Source organism: Aegilops tauschii, chromosome 1 (genome assembly GCF_002575655.3).
Source record: "Aegilops tauschii subsp. strangulata cultivar AL8/78 chromosome 1, Aet v6.0, whole genome shotgun sequence".
In the NCBI taxonomy this organism is placed as follows: Eukaryota; Viridiplantae; Streptophyta; class Magnoliopsida; order Poales; family Poaceae; genus Aegilops; species Aegilops tauschii.
The window spans coordinates 7,012,625-7,033,339 of NC_053035.3; the positions used below are offsets into that span (position 1 = coordinate 7,012,625).

General features: G+C 47.9%; 1 protein-coding gene and 1 pseudogene across 1 annotated transcript; both read left to right on the plus strand.

Annotated features, from left to right (window-relative positions):
- The first annotated feature begins 274 nt into the window (after positions 1-274).
- On the plus strand, positions 275-15,301 carry LOC109774920 (uncharacterized; annotated as a pseudogene).
- Positions 15,302-19,053: 3,752 nt separating this feature from the next.
- LOC109774921 (agamous-like MADS-box protein AGL61) lies at positions 19,054-19,772 on the plus strand. Its single transcript, XM_020333682.4, has one exon. It carries the CDS (start codon positions 19,082-19,084, stop codon positions 19,673-19,675), a length of 594 nt encoding a protein of 197 aa, XP_020189271.1. The 5' UTR covers positions 19,054-19,081; the 3' UTR covers positions 19,676-19,772.
- Positions 19,773-20,715: the final 943 nt, after the last annotated feature.

The window sequence follows — 20,715 nt, forward strand, 5'->3', positions numbered from 1 at the left end:
TGTAAAAAGCATCTCGACTCGCCCCCCCCAATAGGCCCCTCAGGGCGCCTTTTTTTAGCGTCGACGGCGAAAAATCGGCCCAGTCGCGCCTCCAGCTCGTTGTTTATCGCCGGTTTGAGCCGAAATAGCAACCGGCGAACCCAGCCCCCCGGGGCGCCGACTGAAGCGAAAAGGCGCGTGGGCTCGCGCTGTCGGCGACAAACAAGCCTATTTCAGCCGCCCCTTTCCCTCCATTTCCTCATTGCTTCCCCCCTTCTCCCCCGCCGCTCCCGCCATGCCACCGAAGAAGTATTCGACCCCTTGCCCCGCCGCCGATTCCACCCAGCCGAAGCAGAGGAAGTCGAGGGCGTCGATGGCAAGACCATCGAGCTTGTCAAACGCCGAGTGGAGGGCGGATGTTCAGCACCGGGAGGCGGTCAAAACTAACCGGCGGAACAGGCTCATCACCAAGAGGGCCAGGGACGCGGCGGCGGCGGAGCAGGTAGAGGCGTCTCACGCGGGGATGATGAACCTTCCGCCCGGCCACTGCCCACAAGCCACGTGGGGGAGTCAGCAGAGCATCGCATCGCCGGCCAACTTCTCGCTGTTGGGGACGTAGTAATTTCAAAAAAATTCCTACGCACACACAAGATCATGGTGATGCATAGCAACGAGAGGGGAGAGTGTTGTCCACGTACCCTCGTAGACCGAAAGCGGAAGCGTTAGCACAACGCGGTTGATGTAGTTGTACGTCTTCATGATCCGACCGATCAAGTACCGAACGTACGGCACCTCCGAGTTCAGCACACGTTCAGCTCGATGACGTCCCGCAAACTCCGATCCAGCAGAGCTTCACGGGAGAGTTCCGTCAGCACGACGGCGTGATGACGGTGATGATGTTGCCACCGACACAGGGCTTCGCCTAAACACCGCTACGATATGACCGAGGTGGAATATGGTGGAGGGGGGTACCGCACACGGCTGGGAGAGATCAACAGATCAACTTGTGTGTCTAGAGGTGCCCCCTGCCCCTGTATATAAAGGAGCAAGGGGGAGGCCAGCTGGCCCCTTGTGGGCGCGCCAGAAGGATGAGTCCTCCTCCTAGTAGGAGTAGGACTCCCCTCTTTCCTACTCCTACTAGGAGGGGAAAACGAAGGGGGAGAGGGAGAAGGAAAGGGGGGCGCCGCCCCCCTCTCCTAGTCCAATTCGGACCAGAGGGGGAGGGGCGCGCAGCCTGCCCTAGGCCAGCCCTCTCTCTCTCCACTAAGGCCCATAGGGCCCACTATTTCTCCCCGGGGGGGGGGGGGTGGTTCCGGTAACCCTCCGGCACTCCGGTTTTCTCCGAAACCACCCGGAACACTTCCGGTGTCCGAATATAGTCGTCCAATATATCGATCTTTACGTCTCGACCATTTCGAGACTCCTCGTCATGTCTGTGATCATATCTAGGACTCCGAACTACCTTCGGTACATCAAAACACAAAAAACTCATAATACCGATCGTCCCCGAACTTTAAGCATGCGGACCCTACGGGTTCGAGAACTATGTAGACATGACCTAGACACGTCTTCGGTCAATAACCAATAGCGGAACCTGGATGCTCATATTGGCTCCCACATATTCTACGAAGATCTTTATCGGTCAAACCGCATAACAACATACGTTGTTCCCTTTGTCATCGGTATGTTACTTGCCCGAGGTTCGATCGTCGGTATCTCAATACCTACTTCAATCTCGTTACCGGCAAGTCTCTTTACTCATTCCGTAATACATCATCCCACAACTAACTCATTAGTTACAATGCTTGCAAGGCTTATAGTGATGTGTATTACTGAGTGGGCCCAGAGATACCTCTCCGACAATCGGAGTGACAAATCCTAATCTCGAAATACGCCAACTCAACAAGTACCTCCGGAGACACCTGTAGAGCACCTTTATAATCACCCAGTTACGTTGTGACGTTTGGTAGCACACAAAGTGTTCCTCCGGTAAACGGGAGTTGCATAATCTCATAGTCATAGGAACATGTATAAGTCATGAAGAAAGGAATAGCAACATACTAAACGATCAAGTGCTAAGTTAACGGAATGGGTCAAGTCAATCACACCATTCTCCTAATGATGTGATCCCGTTAATCAAATGACAACTCATGTCTATGGCTAGGAAACATAACCATCTTTGATCAACGAGCTAGTCAAGTAGAGGCATACTAGTGACACTCTGTTTGTCTATGTATTCACACATGTACCATGTTTCCGGTTAATACAATTCTAGCATGAATAATAAACATTTATCATGATATAAGGAAATAAATAATAACTTTATTATTGCCTCTAGGGAATATTTCCTTCAGTCTCCCACTTGCACTAGAGTCAATAATCTAGATTACACAGTAATGATTCTAACACCCATGGAGCCTTGGTGCTGATCATGTTTTGCTTGTGGAAGAGGCTTAGTCAACGGGTCTGCAACATTCAGATCTGTATGTATCTTGCAAATCTCTATGTCTCCCACCTGGAGTTGATACCGGATGGAGTTGAAGCGTCTCTTGATGTGCTTGGTTCTCTTGTGAAATCTGGATTCCTTTGCCAAGGCAATTGCACCAGTATTGTCACAAAAGATTTTCATTGGACCCGATGCACTAGGTATGACACCTAGATCGGATATGAACTCCTTCATCCAGACTCCTTCATTCGCTGCTTCCGAAGCAGCAATGTACTCCACTTCACACGTAGATCCCACCACGACGCTTTGTTTAGAACTGCTCCAACTGACAGCTCCACCGTTCAATATAAATACGTATCCGGTTTGCGATTTAGAATCGTCCGGATCAGTGTCAAAGCTTGCATCAACGTAACCATTTACGATGAGCTCTTTGTCACATCCATAAACGAGAAACATATCCTTAGTCCTTTTCAGGTATTTCAGGATGTTCTTGACCGCTGTCCAGTGATCCACTCCTGGATTACTTTGGTACCTCCCTGCTAAACTAATAGCAAGGCACACATCAGGTCTGGTACACAGCATTGCATACATGATAGAGCCTATGGCTGAAGCATAGGGAACATCTTTCATTTTCTCTCTATCTTCTGCAGTGGCCGGGCATTGAGTCTTACTCAACTTCACACCTTGTAACACAGGCAAGAACCCTTTCTTTGCCTGATCCATTTTGAACTTCTTCAAAACTTTGTCAAGGTATGTGCTTTATGAAAGTCCAATGAAGCGTCTTGATCTATCTCTATAGATCTTGATGCCCAATATGTAAGCAGCTTCACCGAGGTCTTTCATTGAAAAACTCTTATTCAAGTATCCTTTTATGCTATCCAGAAATTCTACATCATTTCCAATCAACAATATGTCATCCCACTCACTTTCTTGTAAATACAGGCTTCTCCAAAAGTCTGTATAAAACCATATGCTTTGATCACACTATCAAAACGTTTATTCCAACTCCGAGAGGCTTGCACCAGTCCATAAATGGATCGCTGGAGCTTGCACACTTTGTTAGCACCATTTTGGATCGATAAAACCTTCAGGTTGCATCATATACAACTCTTCTTCTAGAAATCCATTCAGGAATGCAGTCTTTACATCCATTTGCCAAATTTCATAATCATAAAATGCGGCAATTGCTAACATGATTCGGACGGACTTAAGCATCGCTACGGGTGAGAAGGTCTCATCGTAGTCAACTCCTTGAACTTGTCGAAAACCTTTCACAACAAGTCGAGCTTTTTAGACACTAACATTACCGTCCGTCAGTCTTCTTCTTGAAGATCCATTTATTCTCTATGGCTTGCCGATCATCGGGCAAGTCAACCAAAGTCCACACTTTGTTCTCATACATGGATCCCATCTCAGATTTCATGGCCTCAAGCCATTTTGCGGAATCTAGGCTCATCATCGCTTCCTCATAGTTCGTAGGTTCGTCATGGTCTAGTAACATGACCTCCAGAACAGGATTACCGTACCACTCTGGTGCGGATCTTACTCTGGTTGACCTACGAGGTTCGGTAGTAACTTGATTTGAAGTTTCATGATCATCATCATTAACTTCCTCACTAATTGGTGTAGGTGTCACAGGAACCGGTTTCTGTGATGAACTACTTTCCAATAAGGGAGCAGGTACAGTTACCTCATCAAGTTCTACTTTCCTCCCACTCACTTCTTTCGAGAGAAACTCCTTCTCTAGAAAGGATCCAAATTTAGCAACAAAAGTCTTGCCTTCGGATCTGTGATAGAAGGTGTACCCAATAGTCTCCTTTGGGTATCCTATGAAGACACATTTCTCCGATTTGGGTTCGAGCTTATCAGGTTGAAGCTTTTTCACATAAGCATCGTAGCCCCAAACTTTAAGAAACGACAACTTTGGTTTCTTGCCAAACCATAGTTCATAAGGCGTCGTCTCAACGGATTTAGATGGTGCCCTATTTAACATGAATGCAACCGTCTCTAAAGCATAACCCCAAAATGATAGCGGTAAATCAGTAAGAGACATCATAGATCGCACCATATCCAGTAAAGTACGATTACGACGTTCGGACACACCATTACGCAGTGGTGTTCCGGGTGGCGTGAGTTGCGAAACTATTCCGCATTGTTTCAAATGAAGACCAAACTCGTAACTCAAATATTCTCCTCCACGATCAGATCGTAGAAACTTTATTTTCTTGTTACGATGATTTTCCACTTCACTTTGAAATTCTTTGAACTTTTCAAATGTTTCAGATTTATGTTTCATTAAGTAGATATACCCATATGTAACACCCACGATGCGGCTATATCTCCCACGTGCCGAGGCACGACTTAGAGGCATAACCGCATTGTAGGTATTGTCGCAAGAAGGGTCATCTTCACACAATCCCATGTAATGAACAAGAATGGGATAAAGAGAGTTGGCTTACAATCGCCATTTCACACAATACATAAATAAAATCATACATCATCCAAAATACACACATAGACCGACTACGGTCAAAACCAAATGAAAAGAAGATAACCCCAAATGCTAGATCCCCGATCGTCCCAACTGGGCTCCACTACTGATCATCAGGAAACGAAACATAGTAACGACCACGTTCCTCGTCGAACTCCCACTTGAACTCGGTTGCGTAATCTGCACTGGTATCGTCGGCACCTGCAACTGTTTTGGTAGAATCTGTGAGTCACGAGGACTCAACAATCTCACACCCGCGAGATCAAGACTATTTAAGCTTATAGGAAGGATGGGGTAATGAGGTGGAGCTGCAGCAAGCACTAAGCATATATGGTGGCTAACATACGCAAATAAGAGCGAGAAGAGGAGCAAAGCATCGGTCGAGAAGCTAGAAGAGATCAAGAAGTGATCCTGAAACTACTTACGTTCATACATAACCCAGATCGTGTTCACTTCCCGGACTCCGCTGAAAAGAGACCATCACGGCTACACACACGATTGGTGTATTTTATTAAGTCAAGTGTCAAGTTCTCTACAACTGGACATTAACAAATTCCCATCTGCCACATAACCGCGGGCACGGCTTTCGAAAGATAATACCCTGCAGGGGTGTCCCAATTTAGCCCATTATAAGCTCTCACAGTCAACGAAGGATAAACCTTCTCCTGGGAAGACCCGATCAGTCTCGGAATCCCGGTTTACATGACATTTCGACAATGGTAAAACAAGACCAGCAAAGCCGCCTGATGTGCCGACAAATCCCGATAGGAGTCGCACGTATCTCGTTCTCAGGGCACACCGGATGAGCCAGACGTCGGGTTGGCATAGACCCTGGTTGCCCAGGGGGCGCCGGACATCGCTCGGTTTGGACCAGCACTCGAAGGAGCACTGGCCCGGGGGGGGGGGGTAAATAAAGATGACCCTCGGGCTCGCGAAAACCCAAGGGAAAAAGGCTTAGGTAGGCAAATGTAAAACCAAGGTTGGGCCTTGCTGGAGGAGTTTTATTCAAGGCGAACTGTCAAGGGGGTCCCATAAATCACCCAACCGCGTAAGGAACGCAAAATCAAGGAACATAACACCGGTATGACGGAAACTAGGGCGACAATAGTGGAACAAAACACCAGGCATAAGGCCGAGCCTTCCACCCTTTACCAAATGTATAGATGCATTAATTAAATAAGAGATATTGTGATAAGCCAAAATATCCATGTTCCAACATGGAACCAACTTCAACTTCACCTGCAACTAGCAACGCTATAAGAAGGGCTGAGCAAAAGCGGTAACTTAGCCAAACAACGGTTTGCTAGGAAAGGACGGTTAGAGGCTTGACATGGCAATATGGGAGGCATGATATAGCAAGTGGTAGGTAGCGTAGGATAGCAATAGAACGAACAACTAGCAAAGCAAAGATAGAAGTGATTTCGAGGGTATGGTCATCTTGCCTGCAAGGTTCTCAGAGTCGTCGAAAGCTTGATCCTCGTAAGCGTTCTCAACAGGTTCCTCATAAGAGTTCTCGTCTCCCGGCTCTACCCAAAGCAAGAACACAAGCAATGGAACCACGATCAAACACGGTGCAATGCACAAGCAACATGATGCAAAACCTGCATGATATGCGAGATGTGGTATGCAATGCATATGCGTGCTCCGGAAGAAAAGATGAACAAGGCATCAACTTGGCAAACCAAGTATGCCGCTGGAAATATGGGATGATTTCGGTCGAAATCGATACAAAGATCACCGGAAACGGATGCACGGTTTGCAAATGGCGAGCAAAACAAGAATGACACCAATCTGCGATTAACAACATGATAGCACTTAGAATACATCAAGTAACTATGCTACAGCACCCAACATAGCAACAAAGCATATGGCAGTGATCTACAGGAGATGCTTGACAAAATATGAACACTGAGCTACGGCTAGATCACACAATAACAGGTTCAAACAAGCATGGCAAAAGTGCAAAAGATATCAGCTTCGCAGACTTGGTGAAAATACTGGACATGGCATAAACAGCATCAGGTAGCAACGTTTAGAGCAAGCAATCAACGTGCTACAGGAACTTATCATAGCAAAACAAGGCATGGCAGGAATCTAATAAATGCATAGAACAAAAGTCCCTTACTGACCATGAGCCAAAAAGGCACAGAAGATATGATGGCACCCATGTAAACATAGCAAGTTTCGTTAACAGATTTCAGACTTAGCATAAAACAGAGCATGACATTAACAGAATTATGAAGGCATCTTTGTGAGCTCGATTCACTCATCACAAGGCAATGCATGACAAAACAAGCATACCAACAGCAAGAAGACATGTTCATGAAGCTCTCCATGGCAAGAGCAAGTTCATAGCATGTATGGGTCAACTACAACAACCTTGACAAAATTGAATCGCATGCTAACGTACTGCCAGAAACATTTTATAGCAAAAGTAGAGCAAGATTGAGACATGCTAGGGCACTCCATAATTGCAAACACTGGCATGGATGGATAGAGCACAACTATATGTCCAAAACATCCTTACTGGACATACTGAAAAGAAGCATGGATCTCATTGTAGCATCAAGTTTACATGGCATCAAAATAACAGCAGGAAAAAGACTTAGCAAAATCGTAAGTCCCTGAAAACAGAAACATCACGAAGCCTAGTTTTCATGCTCATGCTCATAAGATGCACACATCAAATGCAACAAAAATGACAAATCATCAAGTTCTGATAAGTAACAGTAGTAAACATCATATAGCACTCTTGCATCAGAGATTTGAGCACCCAGATGAACTCAAACGAGCATGGCACAATGGAACAAAATGAAGAGCATCTTGTGATGAACATTTCGATATAACATGCGCATGAAACGGAGCAGTATGCAAGGAGATATGATGTGATGAACAGAGCCACATAATGTGATAAACTCAGGACTTGGAGGATTTTCGGGGTCAACCTTTGTCCAGATCTAGGGTTCGTCGGCGCGGACGTCGAGATTCGTCGGAGGAGTGGCCGGAGGAGTCCTTGCGGTGGCTGGAGCTAGGGTTGCCGGATCCGGGGTCCGCCGGGGCGGATCCGTCCGGCACCAGGCGCGGCGGCGAGGGAGAGGAGGCGGCGCGCGGAGGTCAGGCGGCGTCGGGGTGAGGCGGCGGTGGCCGGCGACGACCGGAGCGAGGCGGCAATGGGCGGCGGGGTTGCCGGAGCTTGGCGCGGGGGCGGCGCCCTGCCGGCGTGGAGGAGCGGTGCGGGAGGCGCGCGGGTGGCGGAGCCGGGCTCGGCGGGCCCGCCGTGGGCTCGCGGGCCGGCGGCGGTGCAAGGACACGTGGCGGCGAGCGATAGGCACGGGGCGGCGGCGCGATCTGTCCGGCCGGACCGGACGTGTCCGGCGGCGGAGAGGGAGCGGGGCTAGGGTTTGGACTGCGCGAAAAATCCGGAGGGGATCACATATTTATAGGTAGAGGGAGCTAGGAGACTCCAAATGGGGTGTAGTTTCCGCCCACACGATCGTGATCCGACGACGGAGAGCATGGAAGTGACTTAGATGGGTTATTGGGCTGTTTTGGAGGGGTGTTGGGATGCAACACACAAGAGGCCTTTGCGGTTACCCGGTTAACCGTTGGAGCATCAAACGGCCTCCAAATGGAACGAAACTTGATAGGTGGTCTACCGGTGGTGTACCAAGGACACTTGGCAAATCTCGGTCCATTTCGAGAACGTTTAACACTCGCTCACGAGAAGAGACAAGAAGGGTGCGCCGGTGCATGTGGGAGTGTCGCATTGCAAAACGGACAACGGGGAAAATGCTCGGATGCATGAGACGAACACGTATGCAAATAAGATGCACATGATGACGTGATATGAAATGCATGACATGAACAAAATGCAAAACGAAAGACAAAACCCGACCACGAAGGGAATATCATAACACATAGCCGAAAATGGCAAGAGTTGGAGTTACAAATATGGAAAGTTACATCCGGGGTGTTACACCATATCTGCTCAAATCATCTGTGAAGGTGAGAAAATAATGATACCCGCCGCGAGCCTCAACATTCATTGGACCACATACATCAGTATGTATGATTTCCAACAAATATGTTGCTCGCTCCATAGTTCCAGAGAACGGCGTTTTAGTCATCTTGCCCATGAGACATGGTTCGCAAGTACCAAGTGATTCATAATCAAGTGATTCCAAAAGTCCATCGGAATGGATTTTCTTCATGCGCTTTACACCAATATGACCTAAACGGCAGTGCCACAAATAAGTTGCACTATCATTATCAACTCTGCATCTTTTGGCTTCAATATTATGAATATGTGTATCACTACTATCGAGATTTAATATAAATAGACCGCTCCTCAAGGGTGCATGACCATAAAAGATATTACTCATATAAATAGAACAACCATTGTTCTCTGATTTAAATGAATAATCGTCTCGCATCAAATAAGATCCAGATATAATGTTCATGCTCAACGCTAGCACCAAATAACAATTATTTAGGTCTAAAACTAATCCCGAAGGTAGATGTAGAGGTAGCGTGCCGACCGCGAGCACATCGACTTTGGAACCATTTCCCACGCACATCGTCACCTCGTCCTTAGCCAATTTTGGCTTAATCCGTAGCCCCTGTGTCGAGTTGCAAATATTAGCAACAGAACTAGTATCAAATACCCAGGTGCTACTGCGAGCATTAGTAAGGTACACATCAATAACATGTATATCACATATACCTTTGTTCACCTTGCCATCCTTCTTATCCGCCAAATACTTGGGGCAGTTCCGCTTCCAGTGACCAGTTTGCTTGCAGTAGAAGCACTCAGTCTCAGGCTTAGGTCCAGACTTGGGTTTCTTCTCCTGAAGAACAACTTGTTTGCCGTTTTTCTTGAAGTTCCCCTTCTTCTTCCCTTTGCCCTTTTTCTTGAAACTGGTGGTCTTGTTGACCATCAACACTTGATGCTCCTTCTTGATTTCTACCTTCGCAGCCTTTAGCATCGCGAAGAGCTCGGAAATCGTCTTATCCATCCCTTGCATATTATAGTTCATCACAAAGCTCTTGTAGCTTGGTGGCAGTGATTGAAGGATTCTGTCAATGACACTATCATCTGGAAGATTAACTCCCAGTTGAATTAAGTGATTGTTATACCCAGACATTCTGAGTATATGTTCACTGACAGAACTATTCTCCTCCATTTTGCAGCTGTAGAATTTATTGGAGACTTCATATCTCTCAATCCGGGCATTTGCTTGAAATATCAACTTCAACTCCTGGAACATCTCATATGCTCCATGACGTTCAAAACGTCGTTGAAGTCCCGGTTCTAAGCCGTAAAGCATGGCACACTGAACTATCGAGTAGTCATCAGCTTTGCTCTGCCAAACGTTCATAACATCTGGTGTTGCTCCTGCAGCAGGCCTGGCACCCAGCGGTGCTTCCAGGACGTAATTCTTCTGTGCAACAATGATGATAATCCTCAAGTTACGGACCCAGTCCGTGTAATTGCTACCATCATCTTTCAACTTTGCTTTCTCAAGGAATGCATTAAAATTCAACGGAACAACATCACGGGCCATCTATCTACAACAAAATAGATAAGCAAAATACTATCAGGTACTAAGTTCATGATAAATTAAAGTTCAATTAATCATATTACTTAAGAACTCCCACTTAGATAGACATCCCTCTAATCATCTAAGTGATCACGTGATCCAAATCAACTAAACCATGTCCGATCATCACGTGAGATGGAGTAGTTTTCAATGGTGAACATCACTATGTTGATCATATCTACTATATGATTCATGCTCGACCTTTCGGTCTCAGTGTTCCGAGGCCATATCTGCATATGCTAGGCTCGTCAAGTTTAACCTGAGTATTCCGCGTGTGCAAAACTATCTTGCACCCGTTGTATTTGAACGTAGAGCTTATCACACCCGATCATCACGTGGTGTCTCAGCACGAAGAACTTTTGCAATGGTGCATACCCAGGGAGAACACTTATACCTTGAAATTTAGTGAGAGATCATCTTATAATGCTACCGTCGATCTAAGCAAAATAAGATGCATAAGAGATCGATAAACATCACATGCAATCAATATAAGTGATATGATATGGCCATCATCATCTTGTGCTTGTGATCTCCATCTCCGAAGCACCGTCATGATCACCATCGTCACCGGCGCGACACCTTGATCTCCATCGTAGCATCGTTGTCGTCTCGCCAACTTATTGCTTCTACGACTATCGCTACTGCTTAGTGATAAAGTAAAGCAGTTACAGGGCGATTGCATTGCATACAATAAAGCGACAACCATATGGCTCCTGCCAGTTGCCGATAACTCGGTTACAAAACATGATTATCTCATACAATAAAATATAGCATCATGTCTTGACCATATCACATCACAACATGCCCTGCAAAAATAAGTTAGACGTCCTCTACTTTGTTGTTGCAAGTTTTACGTGGCTGCTACGGGCTGAGCAAGAACCGTTCTTACCTACGCATCAAAACCACAACGATAGTTCGTCAAGTTAGTGCTGTTTTAACCTTCTCAAGGACCGGGCGTAGCCACACTCGGTTCAACTAAAGTTCGAGAAACTGACACCAGCCAGCCACCTATGTGCAAAGCACGTCGGTAGAACCAGTCTCGCGTAAGCGTACGCGTAATGTCGGTCCGGGCCGCTTCATCCAACAATACCGCCGAACCAAAGTATGACATGCTGGTAGCAGTATGACTTGTATCGCCCACAACTCACTTGTGTTCTACTCGTGCATATGACATCTACGGATAAACCTGGCTCGGATGCCACTGTTGGGGAACGTAGTAATTTAAAAAAATTTCCTACGCACACACAAGATCATGGTGATGCATAGCAACGAGAGGGGAGAGTGTTGTCCACGTACCCTTGTAGACCGAAAGCGGAAGCGTTAGCACAACGCGATTGATGTAGTCGTACATCTTCACGATCCGACCGATCAAGTACCGAACGTACGGCACCTCCGAGTTCAGCACATGTTCAGCTCGATGCCGTCCCGCGAACTCCGATCCAGCAGAGCTTCACGGGAGAGTTCCGTTAGCATGACGGCGTGATGACGGTGATGATGTTGCTATCGACGCAGGGCTTTGCCTAAACACTGCTACGATATGACCGAGGTGGAATATGGTGGAGGGGGGCACCGCACACGGCTGGGAGAGATCAACAGATCAACTTGTGTGTCTAGAGGTGCCCCCTTGCCCCTGTATATAAAGGAGCAAGGGGAGGCCGGCCGGCCCCTTGTGGGCGTGCCAGGAGGAGGAGTCCTCCTCCTAGTAGGAGTAGGACTCCCCTCTTTCCTACTCCTACTAGGAGGGGGAAAGGAAGGGGGAGAGGGAGAAGGAAAGGGGGGCGCCGCCCCCCCTCTCCTAGTCCAATTCGGGCCAGAGGGGGAGGGGCGCGCGGCCTGCCCTAGGCCAGCCCTCTCTCTCTCCACTAAGGCCCATAAGGCCCACTATTTCTCCCGGGGGGGGGGGGGGGGTTCCGGTAACCCTCCGGCACTCCGGTTTTCTCCGAAACCACCCGGAACACTTCTGGTGTCCGAATATAGTCGTCCAATATATCGATCTTTACGTCTCGACCATTTCGAGACTCCTCGTCATGTCCGTGATCATATCCGGGACTCCGAACTACCTTCGGTACATCAAAACACAAAAAACTCATAATACCGATCGTCACCAAACTTTAAGCGTGCGGACCCTACGGGTTCGAGAACTATGTAGACATGACCTAGACACGTCTTCGGTCAATAACCAATAGCGGAACCTGGATGCTTATATTGGCTCCCACATATTCTACGAATATCTTTATCGGTCAAACCGCATAACAACATACGTTGTTCCCTTTGTCATCGGTATGTTACTTGCCCGAGGTTCGATCGTCGGTATCTCAATACCTACTTCAATCTCGTTACCGGCAAGTCTCTTTACTCGTTCCGTAATACATCATCCCACAACTAACTCATTAGTTACAATGCTTGCAAGGCTTATAGTGATGTGTATTACTGAGTGAGCCCAGAGATACCTCTCTGACAATCGGAGTGACAAATCCTAATCTCGAAATACGCCAACTCAACAAGTACCTTTGGAGACACCTGTAGAGCACCTTTATAATCACCCAGTTACGTTGTGACGTTTGGTAGCACACAAAGTGTTCCTCCGGTAAACGGGAGTTGCATAATCTCATAGTCATAGGAACATGTATAAGTCATGAAGAAAGCAATAGCAACATACTAAACGATCAAGTGCTAAGCTAACAGAATGGGTCAAGTCAATCACATCATTCTCCTAATGATGTGATCCCGTTAATCAAATGACAACTCATGTCTATGGCTAGGAAACATAACCATCTTTGATCAACGAGCTAGTCAAGTAGAGGCATACTAGTGACACTCTGTTTGTCTATGTATTCACACATGTATCATGTTTCCGGGTAATACAATTCTAGCATGAATAATAAACATTTATCATGATATAAGGAAATAAATAATAACTTTATTATTGCCTCTAGGGCATATTTCCTTCACTCGCCGCCACCGCCGCTCTGGGGGTACGTACCCTTGCCTGGATACTCCGACGACGATGCGCATGGCGGTTTCAACCCCAACATCACCTTTCCTCATGGCGCGCCGCATCATGCCTCCCCCTCCGGCTTCAACCCCGACCCACACACTCCCTCCCCCGCGTTCAACGCCACCACCCAATACAGCTACTCACCGCCGGCGTACTCAGCCTCGCCTGCGCCGCCTCTGCGCCGGGGCGCCCTACCCTTCGCTCTCGGTTCGGCGCCACAGTTCAGCCACACCGACGCCACTGACGCCGACATGGACGAGATCATCACGAGCGGCTCGGTCGCCGCTGTTTCATGCCCCGGGTTCCGCGCACAAGACGAGACGATGGACACCGCCGTCGACATGGACAACGAGCTCGACGACGCGGAGGTGGAGGAGGAAGAACAGACGGAGGCGGAGCCGGAACCAGCACCGAAAGGGAGAAATAAGAAGCGGGCGCCCAACGCCAGGCCGGGCGAACCTCGCATCAAGTGGACGTCCAAGGAAGACGAGTGCCTCGCCGACTCATGGAAGACCATCAGCATCGACCCGATCATCGGCTCGAGTCAGAACGCTGACACGTACTGGAGAAGGATCAAGACGGTGTTCGACGAGTGCAAGTTGGTCGACCCCTACTTCACCAACATCCACATGGACCGCGGCGACAAGGCCATGGCGAATCACTGGGCGACCATCCAGATGGCCTGCAACAAGTGGCATGGGATCGTAGAGGAGGTCGCGGCTCGCCCGGAAAGCGGCACCAATGTGGAGGGTCTGGTATGGCCATAGTTCGCTGGCCCAGTTTGTCGCCCTGTACTTCGCCGACACTTTTTGTCCTCGGCTGTGCAGATAGTTCGGATGTTCACCATGTTTCGCCAGGACAACGGCGACCAAGAGTTCAAGTTCCTTCACGTGTTCTCCAGGATCGAGTCGTGCGAGAAGTGGAGGGAGGTCCGGCTCACTCTCGCCAAGGCCAAAGAGACCTACAAGCCGGATGCGCCTGCCCCGGCGGCGGCAGAAGGCCGCCCTGATGGCAACAAGAGAGCCAAAGCGGCGAGGGACGCGGCGCCCGCTGCCGAATGGCTGCAATCTTCGATCGAGCAGTGCATCACCGACGCCAAGACATCGCCGTCAAGAGGGAGGAGAAATCCGACGCGAGGTGGTCGGCGTTGATGACGAAGCAGGACACCAAGCTCGACCTTCTCAGGACCAGCGTCGCCGCGAAGAAGAGGAACACTGACCTGGCATTCTTGATGGCGGCAGACATGTCGACGATGGACGAGCAGGTGAAGGCGTGGTACCTGGCGGAGCGCGGCCTCATCTTGAACCAGATGCCCGGGCCGGTGGCGACCACCGCCCCTACGCCCACGACGACACCAACGCCGACGCCCTGCCCGAGCAATGAAGTGGTGCCGACGCCGACGACCAGCCCGAGCACCGAAGCCACGCCGACGCCGAGCCCGACTACGCCCACGCCGACCCCGGCCAGTCCCACGATAGAGGAGCCTGCCATTTGGTGCGTTCCATGTCTATGATCCCTTCCTTTTGATCGCCAAACTTTTGGGTGTGTTTGATCGCCGAACTGTGGCATGATGATCGCCGACTTGTGGCATGATGATCGCCAAACTTGTGGCGTTTTTTGGCAGCCGGAAAGACAACTTCGAATTTTTGGGCGTCTGACGGCCGAAACCTAGGGACGCGGCTGGAAACTCAATCGCCCCCAGGGCGAAAAAACCGCCGGCGCAAACGCCAAAAAGCATTCGCCGGGTGCGCTGGGAGGCCAAACGGCTGAAGATTCTCTATGCTTGACCGACATGCAGGAGTTAGCATGTTACTCTCTGATTATCGTTCAACTGAGTCGAACAATATTTCTTGTTCTCCAATCCTAATAATTTGATCACCCGCATACAGTTTGCATACCTGTCAGATTTGTATTCGAACTTCAGTTAAAATATTTTTATCAATTAACTAGATTTCCACGTGAAAACTTAAGCATGGTTTATGTGAAGTTACTGATATATAATTATGTTAATTCATCCTAATCACCTAGGACTAGATTGTGCTTGTTGTACACTCCCAAAACACAGACCTATGAGCTATTACAGATAGGCTCCTGAAACATAGTTTGCGTTTCTGCCCATTCTTAATATTTCTACTGGACACCAACCCAGATGCAGCTGCAAATCCTCGAGAGCATTTTTGACCAAGGAAATGGAATACCAAGCAAGCAGAAGATAAAAGATATTACAGCGGAGCTCTCGCAGCATGGCCAGATCTCAGAGACCAATGTCTACAACTGGTTCCAAAACAGACGTACACGTTCGAAGCGCAAGGAGGCTGCTCCTCTACAGAATAATGCCGAACCTGAAGCTGAAGAGGCAGATGAGGAGTCCCCAACTGACAAGAAGCCTAAACCAGATGGGCCACATGAGTAGAGAACGGCTGTGAGAGCTCACAATCCTGAAGAGATGATGTGTCATCACTTAGACATGGAGCATGGGCAGACCCGTGATACGATGTATGGCTCCAATGACAGCAATGGCTCGAGATCATCAGGCGGTTTGGGACAGATGACCTATCGGGAGAACGTTATGTCGAATCCAAGTATGCTCGACAAATACCATGTTTTATTGTACATAAAATTCCACAGAAACCTACTTGGTGAATCTGATACTGATTTGATTTCTGCAGGAATCGACCAGTTGTTCCAACACCGGTTTGGCGAAAGCTTCGACATGTCTAGATGACACGGTGATTCATGTTGGTCGTGTTTCTTACAACATAACCCTGTAAAAAGCAGCATGTGGGCTACGAGCAGTTTACCTTGGTGTAAAAATCAGCATGCGTTGGTTGGTTATCATGCTCTTGTTGACATCCTCGAAAGAGTAGTTTTCTTTTTATTGAAAAGGAGGTTAAAACCCCCGACCTCTGCATCAATCGATGCATACAACCATCTTTACTAGTTATTCAAGAAAGATCTGCCAAGAACATATATCAAGTCTCGAAAGAGTAGTTAGCTGGAGACATCCGTTTTCATCCATTTCTCCTTAATTGGTTCGCTGGTTATCATGGTCTTGTTGGCTGGTTATCATGGTCTTGGTTAGTTATCATGGTCTTGTTGACATCCGTTTTCTTGTGGAAATAGCTTAAGAAGCTAATATAAGTAGAAGAGTGGGACTCTGAGCTTATCTACTCATTAAGCCCAAGAAGGGGCTTTATACAAAGTACGACATAACAGAATATGGCTATGCGTGCACAAGCTAGTGGAGCATGGCGTGCGGTTACAAGTCATGTACATGGTGTGAGACTCGGTCCCTCTGTTGAATATGCAAAGGGCATCGTCCAACAGACCCCACAGTCACAATGAGATCATCAAGGACGTTGAGGCTTGACCGGAAGTCGAGGAAGATGGACGATGGTAGCCCCTTCGTGAAGATGTCAGCGAACTGTGGCGTAGAGGGATCATGTAGGGCACGAACGTCACCAAAGGAGACACACTCACAGCCGAAGTGGATTGCTGTCGATGTGCTTCGTCCGTTGATGTTGCACGGGGGTAGTGGAGAGGTACATCACGCTCAAGTTGTCCCAATAGACGATCGTCGCCGTGTCCGGAGGGCACCGGAGCTCGTGGCGTAGTTGTCGAAGCCAACATGCCTCAACAACGACACCAAAATGCTAGAAAAGCCACCCTCGAAAGTAAACGGGAAGGAGCCCATAGCGATTGGTTGAACATGTAGTAAGCTACGATTAATTTCACTAACGGCACTAACATTTTTATTTATAAATATAGTACAACCACGTATATTCACATTCACGCACGGGCTCTTACCTTTACGGGCGCACACCTTCCTTTAAACTTGCAGAGACTGGGGTTAGTTTAAAATTACAACACTTATTATGGATTGAAGGTAATAGTATTATAAATCAGAGTTGGGAGCACCATATTCATGCATTACTTAATGCTACCTATCAAAATCAACATTATACTAAAAATGATAATCATGCTCTCAATAATTGGTGCTTGAGGAAGGATGAATGAGACAACACAAAATGTAAAACGATAAGCCCTTCGAGCATGCTGTTTATGATGTGGTATATATTCTCCCATAAAAGCATTGATCATATATTTGAAACTTCTTATGCTCCTAGATGGCAAATTATAGAACGATATTTTAGCATAGTGAGGAAGGAAATATCGTAAGCATAAAGGGATGGAGACTAGTGCCCTTTCATAAAAAGTCTAGCAAGATCTTCAACTTTGTGAGCATGATTAAAAACACTTTCACTATCCAATCTCTGCAAGTTTAAAGTTTCAAAGTTTTTAATAACTTCAGGTTCCATGGGAATATCATAAGCATCATCTTCAACATATATAGGAGAAGCACAAAATACATCATCAGGTAAAAACAAGTCTCCCAAAGCTCTTTTTTTTTTAAGTCCCAAGCATATGAATCTTTACTAGACAAACCTCGAGTTTACTTAGTGTAAGATTTTGCCGACTGTGTTTTCAGAATCACTCGACAAAAGCTATGTTTGTTGAGTGCCCAAAGAATATGAAAAGAAAGAAAAGAAAAGAAAAGGGATACGGAAACAAATCTCTGTTGAGTGTTTTTCTTTTGCGATTGTTACACTAGACAAACCTCGAGTTTACCTAGTGTCAGATTTTTGCTGAGTGTGTTTTGGGATGCACTAGGCAAAAGCTACGTATGCAAAGTGCCTGAGAAAAAACACTCGACAGAAGGTTGGATCATGTACAACTAGGAGTCCAAAATTTACACATCAATAGGATTTGAAGGGGAAGGTTCTTGGAACCTTCGTTTTAGATAATCCTCTCCACCAGGCCAAGGTGTTGCCATGTTACGGGTGGCGTCCCCCGGACCTTGGGTTTATTACTATCAACACAGATGCAACAACACAATGTGATGAAGGTAGAGGGGGAGCTGGTGGTGTAATCAGATCTCCATCTTCTGTCTTGGGGGCTTGGAGCAAGCCTCTTCGTGGAGTCACGGATCCTCTGATAGCAGAGGCTATGGCGGTTAGAGAGGGAGTTATTGTTGCACATCTTCGTGGCTTCAAGAAGATAGTCTTCAAAACGGACTGCCTGGAGATGGTGAACCTCTGGAATACTCGTCACGATTCTCGTTCAGTTGTGGCACCCATTTTATTGCAAATTGGAGAGCTTCGTAATAATTTAGATTTCTTTTTAATTCGACATGTAGCGAGGTTAGCTAACGGTCCTGCACATTTGTGTGCTCAACATGCCTATATGCTGGATGTGACTGAAAGCTGGTTTGATGGACCTCCTGGTTTTCTGATCAGCAGCCTCCTAGCTTACTGCTCGGCGACCTCTTTTATTGAATAAAGCTCTCATAATTCTCTGCAAAAGAAAAAGAGTTTACACCTTAATATGATTTGAAGGAAGGTTCTTGGAACCTTCGTTTGGGATAATCATATATGGAAGCTAATCCCATAAGGATAGAATTGATCCATACGTATTAATTGCATCTCCATATATAGATAGTACCAATCGTACCTACTACCAAACCCATCGATCCAAGCTAAGCATCTGCATCTTCCTGCCGACCATCCATGGCGATGAAGATGAAGACGAAGAAGGGAGGGACGGGGAGGAAGAAGAGAGACGAGATGAAGCTCATCGAGGACCCGGCCAAGCGGCAGGTGGCCTTCTCCAAGCGCCGCCCCACGCTCTTCGGCATGGCCGGCGACCTCTCCGCGCTCTGCGGCGTCCACGTCGCCGTCGTCGTATTCTCCCGCTCCGCGCGCGGTAACGCCTACGCGTTCGGCAGCCCCTCCGTCGACGCCGTCCTCCGACGCTACCACCAAGATGGCGGCCACGACGAGGATGACGACGCTACCGCTCTTGCCGTCCATGGCGATGACGATGCTGGCGCTCTGGCGGCGTTGCGGCGGGAGCTGGACGACACCAGGACACGTGTGGAGGCGGAGAAGAAGCGCATGAAGGCCGTGGAGGCGAACGTGGAGCGGGCCATGGCGGCAAGGTCAACGGCGCTGTGGTGGCAGGCCGACGTCGAGGCGCTCGGGGCGGCGGAGCTGCCCGAGTTCGAGACGGCGCTCTGGCGGCTCAGGGACACCCTCCTCCGCCGGGTGGACGCGCTGCAGCTACCTCTAGCCGCTGCACCGCCGGCCTGCATGAACATGTAGCGGCTAATTAGCGGTACCTTTACGACATCTTCGATCTTATCTCAAACGAAAAGTACGGATGCATGCAAGCATGCATTATGTGTATAATCCTCGCAACATCGAGTACAACCATTAACTTCACGAAGCATTTTGTTTTTTTTTAATATATGGGAGTTCCGATTTTGTTTTTTGCACGTAATGTCATGGATGTCATTTATTCATAATAGGATCCGATCGAGCTTACAACAAACGGCATTGCATGCATGCACAATCATGTTCAACTCATCTCAAGGCAAGTGGCCTGTCTCCTCAGCTTACTATTTGTCTTTTTTTTTCGAGAAACTTCCAATCTATTAATCTTTAATTATGACTATACAAAGAACAGAGGTAGTAAATAGTATTACAACCATGTCCATGGACCACCTAGTGAAGAGTACAAACACCGGAGTGAGCCGAAGGCGCGCCGCCATCATCGCCCCTCCCTCACGAGAGCCGGGCAAACCTTATTGTAGTAGACAGTTGAGAAGTCGTTGTGCTAAGGCCCCATAGGACCAGCGCACCAGAGTAGCAACCATTGCTGATGAAGAAAGTCGTAGATCAGAAGGATCAAACCTGTAAACACTCAAAAGAAAACGAACAAAGACCGGATCCAAACAGAACAACCGAAGACCAGCACGGATCGAATCCTGCAAGAACCGACGGAGGCAAACCTCCACACGCCCTCCGACGATGCTAGACACACCATCGGGACAGGGATAGAACGCGGGAGACATTATTCCTACTAAGGGACATCGCCGCCGCCACATAGCCCCAACCAAGACGTTGAATCTAACAAGAACGAGAACGTGTCCGTACCGCCGGCGAGGGCCGAGATCCTTCGTACCTACATGGCCAAGAGGCCATCAGAGATGGCGCGGACCGGCGACAGCGCCGATGGGAGGAGAAGAGCTTTTGTTGTGGAGGAGGAAAGAGAGCTGGTTCAGCTACCACCCCTTTTTTCCTTTACTCCCTTTTCTCTAGGAATCCACAGCTGATGGGCTGCATTGGGCCCGGTAACTCTC